This window comes from Oratosquilla oratoria, chromosome 3, assembly GCF_046742065.1.
Source record: "Oratosquilla oratoria isolate Oo_2021 chromosome 3, ASM4674206v1, whole genome shotgun sequence".
NCBI lineage: Eukaryota > Metazoa > Arthropoda > Malacostraca > Stomatopoda > Squillidae > Oratosquilla > Oratosquilla oratoria.
Window position 1 is genome coordinate 28,945,440 of NC_134779.1, and position 12,903 is coordinate 28,958,342.

Genomic DNA, 12,903 nt, shown 5'->3' on the forward strand with positions numbered 1-12,903 from the left:
TTGCAATATTCTACCATCCTCCTCATTTTTCACTCTTCTCATGATTTTTTAATCATCTGCAAACATGTTGGCATAACTTCAGTGTGTGCACGTGTGCAGTGAAGGCCCTCTCACCAAACAAGTGAATTTGCCGAGTCAACCACTTACACCCATTTAACTACCCTTTCCATCTCACCACCTTTGGAGTGAAATATTGGGTCATAGACAATGCAGCAAGGCACAGTTCTTTCACAGCAGAGCCTAGCAGCCAATTGGTTTGTCCCTTATTTTCAATATTTAGCAAACTTCCTCCTCATCCACTCAAAATAATTAATGAAGCAAATGAGAAAAAAAATCCCTTTGAGCCATGTCATTCATTTGCCCATTCACTATCTCTCTCTATTCATTCATATCTTTTGTACTCTCTCATTCCTGCTGGACTGACACTCCACCCCTTCACTACAACCAACTCATTCTTAGTCTCTCTTAAGATCAATCCATCCCCTTCTGTTTTCTGCATTCTCTTTTCTCTCTCATTCTTTGCATATGCCCAAGCCACCTCCTCAATCTCTGTTCTACTCTATCTGACAGCTCCCTTCTCATCCCCATTCTCTGCCTCACCTCCACATTTCTCACTCTATCCTTCTTGTAATGCCTTTTGTATTTCAAGAACATGTTCATCACAAAAATATTGTCCCTTCCTCTAAACTTCCAGATTGTTCCAAGTCTACTCCATACAGTGTTATGGATAACCATTCATTCATTCATTCTCAAAAACCTATTTCTCATAACATTAACCATTCCACACATTTGTTCCCTTTACTCTATAATTGGCCTCCAAATCCACTCTTCCATTCACCACCACATGTGATCCCAAATACTTTAACTCTCCACTTCCTCAAGCCTCTCATCCTTCACACTCGCATCCAACCTTGCATCATCACTGTTCCTTATACTTTTCATCACTTTACATTTGTTCATTTATCCACATAACATTTTTCTCTCACATACCCTTTCAAACTCAAGTCATCATTTACTTGAGTTTCTCCTCACAATCAGTCACGAGTGCAGTGACTTCTACAAACAACTTGTTCACTTCCAATATCCTTACAGTCTGACCCTCCATTTCCAAACCTCTGCTTGGCATTCTTGCATTTACCTCTCACCACCCCATAATGGTTAAGCAGCCAATCATCATCTGAAATACAATGCTAAATCTTATGGAAATTATCATCATACAGCCAATAATTAGTGTTTATTTTTACTTTTAAAATATACTTTAACTGGCATATCCAAGCATGACTTTAGTCATGAATACAGGCGAATTAAAAATAATATAGAAAGTAAGAGTCAAATGATAAATCTGACCTACTAGGCTTGTCAATATGCCAAAATCTAGAATGAAGTTTTTGATGGTAACCAAAGAAAGGGAAAAGTACACAAGTCACAGCAAAATGCAACACAAAATAAATGGGATGATGATCAACAAAGCAGTCTCAAAGTAAGTCTCAGAAGCCCAATAATGATCTTTGAATCTTAAGAGAGAGCTGCCAAATTTGTCACAGTTGGAACTCCTTAATCTGGCAGCCACAAGTGCCAAATTTCTATACAAATTACCCTTGAATCCCCCACAACTCCCAAGAATCTCTAAGAACTCAGTACTCATGTCTGCTTAAAAAAGAATGAAGGTTGAAACAATAAATCATACAATAATTAATGCTGCCAAAAAAAGCTTTTTATTAATTCATATTTCAGCAATTTAATAAGAATTAAAACATGCAGAATACAAGCCTGAATAAAGGTGTCTAGCCAAAACAATCAACTGCATCCGGAAGACCTATACAAACCTGCTGCTATGACCTCCATAATGATGGCTCCATGACAAAAGTTTACCCTCATGATGTTTTTAAGTTTATGGAGGACTGGAATATTGTAATTGGTTCTGATCACAAAAACTATCATGATCCTTTTATAATCCAAATAACTTTTAGAGTGAAAATGGAGTCAAATGTCACAAGTCTCTTACAGTAGCAAATATGATGGCAATGGCATTTATAACAAAACAATTGCTAGCACACCTGATTCAAAACCTTCTCATAGTTCTATTCTCTTCCCATCAAAGTAGTGAACAATTTGTATGTTTTCAGATCATACAAAAGTGGATTAAAGAGTTCCAATTGTAGTTTAAAATTGATACACACACAAAATTGAAAAAAAAACTCATATACAAATCACTAACTACAACATCCTACTTCATAGAAATATTTTGGCATCCCTTACCCACAATTCAAAGATACACATCAATAGAGTAACATGTGTATCTTTGAATAGGAATGGTGGGTGTCCTGTATATAGGGATAAGCATTGCCACAAAATTTATCTTTACTTCTGTTGGGGATCAATCAAACCACCTATTCCCTTGGACCTCTCTTCCAAGAGATCCGTGGCCCCAAGAAATCTGGTCACAGACATGGGATTAGCCCTAAGGTCACTCCACACAGGACACATTACTAATGATATGTATTTCTTAAACCATTATAAAGGTGGTGAGGAATGTATGCCAGAAGGCCTGAAAACATAAATATATCTCTCCACCCTTTCATTCCAACAAAGATAACCTACTTGTACACCACTACAATAGTACTGCAAAGAAAAGACCATACAAGAAAAAATGTATTCTGACCTGTTTTTATCCTGTTTATATACTGTCTGGTGAAAACTGCATACACCCTCTTGTACCAGTATTGAAAATTTCTATATTTGTATGCATAAGCAACTGCACTCAAGAATATTTGGGAAGGTTTATACAGAAAAAGGGAAAAATAAATATATAAATAAAATTCATGATAGAAAAAAAGTAAAAAGGGGAAAAAAGTAGCTTTGAAAAGTTATAAAAAATACATCCATATGTATATAGTATACCTATGCCTAATGTATTAAACATGCAAAGTGAATACACACATAACCAGACATCTTATGCACACATGTGAATCAATGTAAGTGAATACTAATTTGAGTGTGCTTGACTGTATGTTTAAACACCATATGTACTTGGTGTAACAAGTCTTATCTTCTGGGGCCAATTCCTAGGTACGGAACCAATGATAGGTACCTGCAAGTGGTCCTATTTTCCAAACCCATGAAGACCTTCAACTTCATCTAGAAACACAATTCTGAGGGACAGGCACTTGGTCTTGAGTGAGGTGGTCAATATTTACATCCATTTTGAATGTATTTTTTCTGTCTTTTCACATACAGCTCAACAAGAGTGACTGCTCTTCCTCTGCTACTACTGTAAGCTTACAACATGTTAAGTCCCATACTAATACAACACAGCCGTCAAAAGTTCCTTCCCAGAGAGATCTATGAATGACAGCTAATGAGGGGCTGCAAGTTTCCAGCCAATGGATCTTGAGGCAATAATTATTATTATTTCTGGGTGTATTGCCAATAGAGAAAGAAAGAAGAAAGAAAGAAAAAAAAAAGTTGTGTGGACAGTGACATAGTTTTAACAGTTATGGTCAAATTATGGGGAGGTATATGAACACCTATGGGAAAATGTATGCACACAATCATCTTGACATCTGATTACAATAGAAAGATTGCTGACTGGTTGCCTCTTCCATACCATGGTTCCACATGCAGTGATTTTTTTTTTAATCCCATCATTCAGTACCCCATATTAAGATAAAATACTGGCTTACATCCAGTACATATGTATATATTTTAAACACATCAGTATACACTGCATTTACCTCTTCCTAATTTTGTGTGTGCATGCATGTGTATTTACCTAGTTGTATTTACCTAGTTGTATTTTACGGAAAGGGGAGCTATGCTCGTGGTGTCCCATCTTCATATCTCGTTTCATCTACTGTTTTTAAATTCGTGTATCGTTTTTGTTTTTGCACACATCACATTTTCATCTAACTTGTTCCAAACATCTATTACCCTGTGGGGAAAACTGTTCTTTTTCAGGTCTCATCTATAACTATCTTTCTTGATATTCTTTCCGTGCCCTCTTGTATTTCTATTAGCCCATTTTATTAGATCCTCTCTATCAATAGTTTCTATGCCTTTCATGATTCTATAAATAGTTATCAAGTCTCCTCTCTCTTGTCTTTGCTCTAATGTCTGTAGCTCAAGTTTTGATAGTCTTTCTTCATATGATAGTTCTGAGAGTGTTGGTGCCAATTTTGTAATTGCTCTTTGTATTCTTTCAAGTTTCGTTATACATTTTTTTGTACTTGGTGACCACGTTGTCGCTGCATACTCCAATCTTGGTCTTATCAAAGTGACTAGTATTTTCTTCACCATTTCTTTGTCCAGGTATGTAAATGCCACTTTGATTGTTCTTATTAAATTATAAGTTTCTCAAAAAAATTTGTTTGTCTCAGGGGACATATTATTCATAATAATGACTCCCAGGTCCTTCTCATTTTCTACTTTTTTAATATGACCAATATGTGGTCACTTTTACTTATTGGTGTCTTATACTCAATCTTGTCTACTATTTCGGGTTCTGATGCGATTATTAGGTCGTCTCAATGGTTCTTCTATACCTAGTATTTTCTTGTATCCATTGTGTCATTGTATGTTCTACAATCATATCAAGTAGTACATTTCCCCATAGGTCATCTCCACCCTTCACTGTCATCTCTTCCCAGCAGATTTCTTTTCAATTAAGTCACCCATTATAATCATTCTTCCTCCATCTTCCATTACCTTATTTGGGGTTATCCTTGTGTCTTTACTATAATTTTGTGTTCTGTCTCTCTTCCCATGAAGCTGTTTTAGGAGGTACATAATTTACTACAAACTTCCTGCTCTTCCCATCCCTGTCCTCCACTTCTATCATAATCATCTCTATTCTTTCCATTAGTGACATTCCTCACATTTATATCCTTCTTAGTCAGGAACATAACTCCACCCCCTTGTTTTACCTCTTTGTTTCTAATCCAATAATTATATGCACCATGCCTTACATTGTTGGGTGGTAGTGGACCTTTCAATTTTGTCTCTACAATTCCCATTATATCCGGTTCTTTTTCCTTCAGGTAATCATTCAGTTCATTCAAGCCTGTTAAGCCATCTATATTTGTGTAAGACTTTTAATTTTCTGCTACTTCCATCATGTTTACTGTTTCCCTTCTGTTTTTCTCTGCTATGAACCATTTCCTCACTTTCATACCCACTACTCAATGACTGTTCTTTTCTTGTTTTTTTCCTTAGCTTTGTCTTTTTGTTTTCTTATCCTCTCCTCTTTATTCACTTCTCTTTTTATCCATACCTGTTTATACTGATCACTTTTTGCTAGTTTCCCTGTTTTTGCTAAAATATTCTCTGTTGACGTTTGTGGCCTGAATTTAATCTTAATTGGTCTGGTTATATCTGTATTGTATTTCACTAGTCTATATATTTCTTCAATTCTTTCCCCATTTCTTGTTCCTCTTGAACTACTTCTAATATCTTGTTTACCTTTTCCTTCTCCTCTTTTACTCTTGTAGTCTTATTTGGATTATGCTTCTCTTCCATCCCTAATATAGTTATACATTTTTTTTTTTTTTTTCTTTTTGTCTGCTAAGTCTCTTACTGTATTCTCCTCCCTCATCACTTTAATAACCGTGTCCTTAGTTTGTTCTTTCATCTGTTGTGTCACTATCTCTAAATTCAATTTCATTGTTCTCTTGGACTTTTCTCCAACCCTGTACCTCTTCTGGTATGGACTCTTTATTCTCTATTATTATTCTTCCTCATTCTCATCTTTTACTTCTTTTGTCTTTTTAATTCTTCTATTTCGTTAGGTTTTGGTTCTCCTTTAGTTCTTCTAATTTATCAACTCTTTGTGTAATCTGTGTAAGTTGGCTGAATCTAACCTCCCACTGTTCATTCATTTTCTTTAGTTTTCCTCTAGACTTGCTAATCGGGGCAGGTTGTCATCCCCTCCCTCATTAGATCTATGGAAATTATTATCTCCGCTTTCTATTGTGTTGTTCTTATCTATATTTCTACTTTTAATGCCTTTACTGATATTTTCAATTTCACCTGCATTGTCTGCAGCCCTTTTGTTGACATTCCTTCTGACGTCCAGGGAAGCCCGTTCATCTCCTTCGTCATTTTCTTCCATTTCCCTCACTAATCCCTCCCCTTACCCTTTTTCTCCAATTGCCCACTACACCACAAGCTTTCCCCTTCCCTATTAATACAACACAGGTACTCCTTTGTCGTTGAAATCTGATGGGTTTTTTTTTTTGTGGAGTTCCAATCGATGCTGTCTCTCTGCCAATCGTGTGTGTGTTTTTACCTAATTGTAGAAGGGAGGGAGCTATGATTGTAGGGTCTCATCTCTTACTCCCCAATGTCATAACTTGTTTGTAACTTTATATATTGTTCAAGCTTGTGCTATTTCATCTCCTTGGCTACTCTAGGAATTTATGGATCTACAAAAAAACTGAAATTCCTCAATTACTTATTCTTCACCTTCAACATCTATATTGTTCTAGTTTATCTTATATTAGCACCTAGGCTATTCTAGTTTATGCATCTGTAGAATTTTTTTTTTTCACATATTTGTTAGGAAGTTTGTCTACCTCTGAAGCAATGACCTGAACATACAATCAAGTACCCTCTCTTCTCTCTTTGATCCTTCAATGATGATAAGGACAGTGCTTCTGGCTTCTCTTCATATGACTATTCTGTAAGGCTGTAAATTGTTTTGGTTTCCACTCCTTGTATTCTTTGTACCTAAGGGCTTATATCTTTCACCTTAGGGACCATACCACTGCTGCACATTCCAATCTTGGATGGATTAGGGTCTCTCCATCTTTTCATCCATGCAGTGAAAAACTGCCTCTATGTTATCCATCAATCTTTGCATCTCCCCCACAGTCCTAGTGATGCATCACCTAAGAGCCACTTGTCTTCAGCAGAGGTGTAGAGCCACAAGTTAAATGAATGACCGTCAACACTCTTAGATCCTTTTTCTCTTTTGCCCATGTTCTGTGTGTGGTGGGTCTTCTGCAAAAAACACCTGGGGCAATAGATTGATTTACTTATCTCTTCTTCTGCCTTTGTAAATCAGTCACTTTCCAGAGAATAATTTAATGGTGGCCTTTAGGAGTGCTCCTGGCCAAGCAGGTAAGAGTGTTGCTGCTTGTGACGGAGGAGGTGATGGTAGTTCAAACCCTGCTGCGAGCAAGTTGGACCAAATGCATGGTTCATTAAATTCCACACATGAAACTCCTCTGTAAGAGGGACCATCCAAGCCTCCTGATAGGAGCTAGCACTCATTCTGTATCTAAAGCTGAATTGTCCATCAAATGTTCATCTCTTCAAGGTATTCAACTCCTAAAGCTTCCACAATTCTCTTGCATGGTGTCACTGTTGTGCTGGTTAACACAATATGCGCTGGTCCACAATTTACTAATAACTCTGCTTCCTCCTTTGTGGGTTAATACTAGGCAGTATGTGTGTGTCTAGGAACTTTATCAAATGTCTCATGTCAATAGCTACCATGACCACTCTTTCTAATGTAGTTTTATTCTTAAATCCCTCCAGGACTTGTGTGACATTTGTGAAAAGTGTGCTGGTGGAGTAGCCCATGTTGGTTAGGGGGATAGTAGATTTGTTTCTCTCTGCTATTAGTCTTTCCATCAGCTTGAATGTAGTGAAGAGTAATAAGACTGGTCAGCAGGTCAGATAGGTAAGTCAGTCAGTCCTTTACCCCTGATCTCTCTTGCAGGACATCCACTGTTCCCAGGTAACCAGTTACATTCACCAGACAAGATCATAAGTCACTCAAAGAAGAAATAATGTATTATTATCTGGGGATTGTTAGTATGGGGCACTATAGAATCATGTGGTGAGTGCATCTAGGGCAGTTTGAATCTGTGATCAGTCCTACTCTGTGCTGATACAGCTTTGCTTGATGGTGGTGTCCTGAATGCATGCCAGCGTGATTCTTATTTCTCTTGAAAGGTACTTTCCTATGGGACTTATGTCTGCAGGGTGTTCATGGAGTATTGACTTTGCTGCTCTGTCTTGGAGAACTTTTTTTTTTGTGGCCTGCATATGAATGTGTTTTTGTGTGGTACTAGTGGTAGGTTGTTGTATTATGTTTGAGTAGTAAGCTGCAGAGGTGTTACATTCAGCTGGCAATACACATGTGATGAGGGGTTTTCTGTTGGTTTAGATTCAATATGTATATTTCAATTTGTGCTATATCACCTCCCTAGGATATTTCAGGAGTTTACAGATCTGTATGGAAAACTGTAATTTTTTACATCCTTCATACACATGACCTTGTGATGCCCTCTCTCCCAAATCAAGATACCTTCTTTGACAATTTTGTCTAGCACCTTCAGTAACGTGAACACTGCAACTACCTTCTCTCTTCAATTTTTTAATGATGATAGGACTGGTGCTTCTAATCTCTCCTTATACATCATTTGAAGGCTGGGAATCATTTTGGTTGCTACCTTGTGTGTACACCATCTTGGATTAGGGCCTCTGATTTTGTTAATTTCTTTGCCCATGCAGTGAAAGGCCACCTTTATGTTCTTCAGCAATCCATATGTCTCCCCCATAATCTTACCGATTTGTTTGTCAAGTGAACAGTTGTCCCTTATCATTGTAACCTTTCTCTTCCTTTTGCCTTTATAACTGACTTGTTTGCAATGAATAATTCAATGAGGGTCCTTTAAAGCTAGTACTCATTTCTAATACCTTATGTTATTGGACTGAAATTAATTTTCCAGTTGTCCAAATGTTTTTGTAACAACAGTCACCCTCATCTTTTACTGTTCTCATGATCTCTGCATCATCAGCAAACATGTTTGTATAGATTGTTCTACCTTCCATTATGTTGTTCACATGATTAAGGAACATTACAAAAGCTAGTGCTGACCCCCCCTCAGATGACTGCCCTTCATCCTGTGGATATGTGTTCATTCATGTGAGAGCAACTAGGTAAATACAAATTTGGGTATGCATGCTTAATCATTGTGCATACATATGTGTATGTCTGTATGTGTGTGTATGTACACAAGACACATTTAAGCTTGTATGAATAAATTAAAGGAATATATCAAATGAAACTTTTACTTAGTATGATCGATATGAATACTTCATAAAACTGAAGCAAGGAGGCTAAAAGGATATAACCATCAATCTTTACACAACTGGGCATCACCACCTCATAAAACTGAAGTGAGGCAGCCATAATAAAATTTGGTAACATACTCTTTCAATATGAAATGTTTGTAGCAATCCCTAAAAGGGAAAAGTAAAAATGTGGTCTGTTATTTGGCTCCTAGTGGAATGTTGTAGGACAAGGCTTGACAAGAATCTATAAACAATCTATTTCTCAGAAAAAGCTTGCTATCCTGACCAAATATCATAAATGAAGAGACCACTGGTCCTGATAATGATTGACAATCAGCTTTTTCTGTGGTTATATAAGAGCATTTTAAATGGGACTATGGCATTTTCTTACACAACCCATTAAAAAGAAAAATATCCATAAATTAGATGCTGTTTGTAAAAATACTGCATCATTCCAGGCCAACAAACATCCGAACACAAAATTTGGTGTCTGTCAAAACCATCACCTGCCTGACCACTCTCCTCCAGTGAGTGGACAACATTTTGGCCTCCATCACCAACCTTGCTGATAATTCAAAACAACAATCATTCCACTTTCTCTACCATGAGAACAGGCATAACTCTTTCATGTGTAATTTCACAATTCACTGGTAAAGAATGATACAAAGCCATTAACTAATAGTTGAAAAAAATAAATAAATAAAAAAAGAAAACAAAAATCAAATCAAGTTGCTGCCATGAAGCTACACAAATTTCAAAGGCACAGATTTGCCTTTACTTATCGTCAACCAAAGTTTACTTTGAGCATTGAAATTACAAAACATGCAAAATACAAATAAAAATTACTTATTTCTAGTATTGCTTTTTATGGTCAACCTTGGCACAAGAAGACAATCGAGATGATTTTCATTAACCTTTTGAATCTATGTTTATATTAATGCCTAGGTCACATGAGAAAAGGAAAAAGAAAATCAGGAAGCCTAGGTTAGTGATAACCCAACTCTTTCAAAGCACTACGAATGATTGTCTGATAGCATTGCAACCACAAGCCAGAATAGCAAGACCATTAGACTGACATACTCACAAATGGCTTAACTTAAGATGTATTTCTTTAAACGAAAGTAAGAAAAAATTAATAAATAAAGCCAAAACTGAAGATTCAGAAGGGCAACATGTCCACATTACTGCTTAAATTCATTACCAGTACACCTTTTTTCATCCTTTTTTAAGTAACAGAAGTACTTTAAGGTCCTCCCCAGCATCAGGGATTACCCAAGCTTCTTTATCTTTGGTCATAATAACATCTACACAAACACACACTCATATTTTATATATATATATATATATATATATATATATATATATATATATATACACATACCAATAAGCTTCTTCCCCCTATAATAACAATAATATATACCTACTACCCAATCACTTTGACACCAGGAATAAAGCCTAAATTGTTTAAAGCACATGTGTCTCATCTAATACATTTGGATTCCCTAAACAGATCAGTTGAACATAATAATACACTGACTGTTGCCCTTACTGAATCTTTAATGTAGACTTTGACTTGTGTGACAAGAAGGCGACGAGAGGTGCACAGTATCAACTGTGTACAAGACTTCGCTAAGTGCAGAACTGGACAGACTCGTTGCTAGTGTGCTGGAAGGGGGAGGAGGGGAGGAGGAGGAAGAGACTTCATCTTAGCATCCAAAACAGCATAGCACTTCCTGTATTTACTCTGGTACAAATAAATCTAACATTAAAGTAATTTTCTTAAAGGAAGACTTACTTCCCACTTTTTAAAGCTATTACAGGAGTCGTGGTGCTACAATGCCTCTTGCACTAAAACACCAACATGATTTCTTCAAGATGTAATTATTTCTCATACATGATAACTGAAGACTAAAGCCCATCATATAAATTGTACCTTGCAAAACTGAAATGAAGTTCTGAATTAAGTGATCCATAAAGGACGATTATATTTACCCCACCTGAAATTTGCACAACAAATATTTGCCCTCTTTAAAATTTGAACCCACCTGTTTTGATTGTAATTCAATAGGCACTCTGATGAATCTCCTCCTCCTAAAGGCAACAACAATGACAACAATGACCACTCAAGCTTAAAATATGATATATGTTCACTGCAAGCATTCTGCATCCATCAATACAGCAATCATTCCTCACAAACGACAACAGTCAGGCTCCCCCTCCACTGATACATCAAACACTGTGTGGTGCTTCACTAGATTCCAAAATAGAAAAGACTAGAACAAGACTGCAAATTTCAATGAAATAAATATTTATATAAATGTCTTTACACACATCGTAATGTTACTATCTTAACATGGAAACAAAAAAGAATTATCTTTTATCATAAGGCCTAAGCACCTAAATTTTATGGATATGCATCAAACTTCCCCATACATAATTTGCAAACCAATTCCTAAAGTGAGGTAAAACTTGTATTGAAATCTCAATTGTTCTCCAAAATTGTTATTGGAGTACCCATTATTATTGCATGTTCTATCACTCACCATTAAGAAGGAATAAATGAAAATAAATTAATTAAGTAAAAATAATTAACAAGACAAATAAGAATAAAAAAGAATAATTAAACAAATTCAATAAAAATACACAAAAATAAAATATAAACAAATCAATAATTAAAATACATCACGTTGATTTCTCAAAACAATGTGCAAAGACAGTGAAGAGAAAATAATCTTACACTAAAGTAATGAAAGGAGTATTTGTATACCTGAACTTTGTCTTCACTAGTTGTACTTCCAAAGTAGAGTTAAAACTAGTTAACTTAGCTTGCTGTCCTTGACATACACTAATTATAATAAAAATAATATCAATGAAAAAAAATCTTGAAACAACTCATTCCTTTCCTTCAACTAATTATATTCTATACATGCATAATAAAATAATATAACTCACAGTTCCACGAAGTATATGGATTCTTTTATACATGTAATAATTAGTGTAGATTCAGACTGCACAACACACATCAATGCAGTGTGTCAATGAACACAAAGGTCCACTTGCACAAGTACCATTACGAGTGCTTATGCTAGGTCCCATTTATTGGATTGTTGAACAGCATAGCAATTGGTGTGCTAATGAATTGTGCTTCACAACAACTACTCATGAACTATTTAAGTCAAATTATCCATTGGGATCCTTAAAAAATGCAACAAATAGCTTTTCCTTATTTTGCATTTACTTGAAGCTTATTAGTAATTCCCCATAGAAAAATAAACAAGACACTGATGCAGTGCGTAAACAAAGGCTATGGCTCATCATAATAAAACTTATCATCAAAAATACTATAATATTTTTACAAAAATAACTAAACACTGATACAGTGCACCTAAAACACATAACATTATTTCTGAAAGTCTAGACTTCTCAGGAGGTGGGCCAGCTATAATTGTGTCCAACCAATTCATAGAATTTGTCATTAAGTGGTGCAAAAAATTTTCTCAACCGTGAGACGACTTCTGGATTTACGTCCGGATGACGTCGTCCTTTGGAGTCATTGAGACATTTCCGGAATGTTTCGTTCCTCATGCAATAGAATCCCTTGGTTTCATTAAAGTAAAAGTTCTCTGGCGTAATTCTAGGTGGAAGATTCAGGAACTTTTGCACCTACGGAGAACAGGTTTTGGTAAGCAATATTTCACACAATTTGACTAGATGACTAACATCAAATGCTTTTAAAAATATATCATTCACATTCACACTAATTTTTTTTCCTAATAACCTAAGTACATATACATTTTAGCTCCTCAGAGAGGTAGCCAAAGT

General features: G+C 35.9%; 1 protein-coding gene across 7 annotated transcripts in view; it reads right to left on the bottom strand.

Annotated features, from left to right (window-relative positions):
* Window positions 1–9,064: 9,064 nt before the first annotated feature.
* The window catches only part of LOC143021030 (heparan sulfate glucosamine 3-O-sulfotransferase 1-like), an 86,443-nt gene continuing 82,604 nt past the window's right edge, over window positions 9,065–12,903 (bottom strand). For all 7 annotated transcript variants that reach the window (XM_076178264.1, XM_076178256.1, XM_076178237.1 and 4 more), the window contains one exon: window positions 9,065–12,744. In XM_076178264.1, the coding sequence (XP_076034379.1) occupies window positions 12,505–12,744 (240 nt within the window). In that variant the 3' untranslated portion in view covers window positions 9,065–12,504. The remainder of the gene's footprint in view (window positions 12,745–12,903) is intronic.